The sequence below is a fragment of the Trypanosoma theileri genome (genome assembly GCF_002087225.1).
Source record: "Trypanosoma theileri isolate Edinburgh chromosome Unknown TM35_Tth_60_V1, whole genome shotgun sequence".
NCBI classification, from domain to species: domain Eukaryota; phylum Euglenozoa; class Kinetoplastea; order Trypanosomatida; family Trypanosomatidae; genus Trypanosoma; species Trypanosoma theileri.
Genome location: NW_021639902.1, coordinates 55,945 through 57,239, shown reverse-complemented (window position 1 = coordinate 57,239; position 1,295 = coordinate 55,945). Strand labels below are relative to the sequence as shown.

At 41.2% G+C, this 1,295-nt stretch overlaps 1 protein-coding gene across 1 annotated transcript; it reads left to right on the top strand.

Annotated features, from left to right (window-relative positions):
• On the top strand, positions 1-783 carry TM35_000601300 (uncharacterized protein; the record flags this gene model as incomplete). The annotated part of the gene is made up of 1 exon (XM_029030963.1): positions 1-783. A coding segment is annotated over one exon (783 nt), but the record flags the coding sequence as incomplete, so codon positions are not given.
• Between the last annotated feature and the right edge of the window lie 512 nt (positions 784-1,295).

The window sequence follows — 1,295 nt, the reverse complement described above, 5'->3', positions numbered from 1 at the left end:
GCCGTTGTGCTGTGCTGCACCTGCGGTTTTCCTGTTACGGAAGCTTGGGATTGGAGTGATTTTCTTGTAAGTACAAGTAATAAACACAACTGTGAGAAAGTCGCTTCTGATTCTTTTGATGGAATAAAGTGTGCGGATAGGAAAAATTGGGAAAATAAGTTGTTAACGGAGTGTACGAAGAACCGTACAGGTATTGTTGAAGGAGAAAAATGTTCGGATTGGTTATTATCTGAAAGGGCTAGGGAATTAATGAAATCATCCAGTGAAAAAAAGAACAATGAAATGACGGGACTGCCAACAACAATAATTCTTAAACAGCAAGAAAATGAGGCCCATTCACAGGATCCTTCAGCAAACTCGGACAATACACGAGAAGGTAGCTCAGAAAGCCACACAAATGCAACTACAACACAAACTAAAGCGATTGCACCTGCCAATGACAATCCTTCCCCGAATACAACTGCACAGAGTTCCGGACACAGTGATGTTAATTCCGTTACCCAACCCACTGCAGCTGCAGGTATAACTCAGAACAACAATTCAGCAAACGCGGACACCAACAATGCAAATACACCCAATAATGAGGAATTGACCACCACCACCACCACCACAACAACAACAACAAGACTTCCTCCTGTACCCGACTCACAGATCAGCAACACCATCGCTTCCACTGTACTGAGGAACAAGGCTAATGTTGACAGCAGTCTCTGTCCTGTGTGGATCCGCACTGCAGCACCGCTGCTGGTTGTGATTGTGTTGGTCTCCGTTACTGTGTACTGAACGGTGAGACTCACTTGAGGACAAATAATAATAATGGTTAATACTAATATAACCATAATTGCGTACATCCCTCATGGGTGAATAAACTAATAATCTGTTTACCAGCTTTCTCCTTCAATTGGAATATCTTTTCTTTTACTTTTTTTTTTATGTATGTGTGTGTGTTCTTTTTCTAATAATTCCATTACTTGCTTTTACTGTTGTGTGTGTGTGTGTAGAAAACTGGGCTGTTCTGCTCACTGACGGTATACATCTCTTGCTAGTACACAGATGTGTGTGCAGTAATTTAATACATAAACTAGAGCCATGGAGTATTGTGTGTGTTTGGCTCTCTCTTTCTTATTTGGGTATTGTGGGGTGTTCTCTTATTTCTATTAAGGGGTACATATTATCATGCAAGTGGGCTATTCTTTTTTGTTGCTTTTTTGTGCAGTTGCTGCTTCTCTCTCTATCTCACTATGAGTATTTGTGCCCTGCATCCACTCTCTCTGTATCTATCTCTCCTTCTCTCT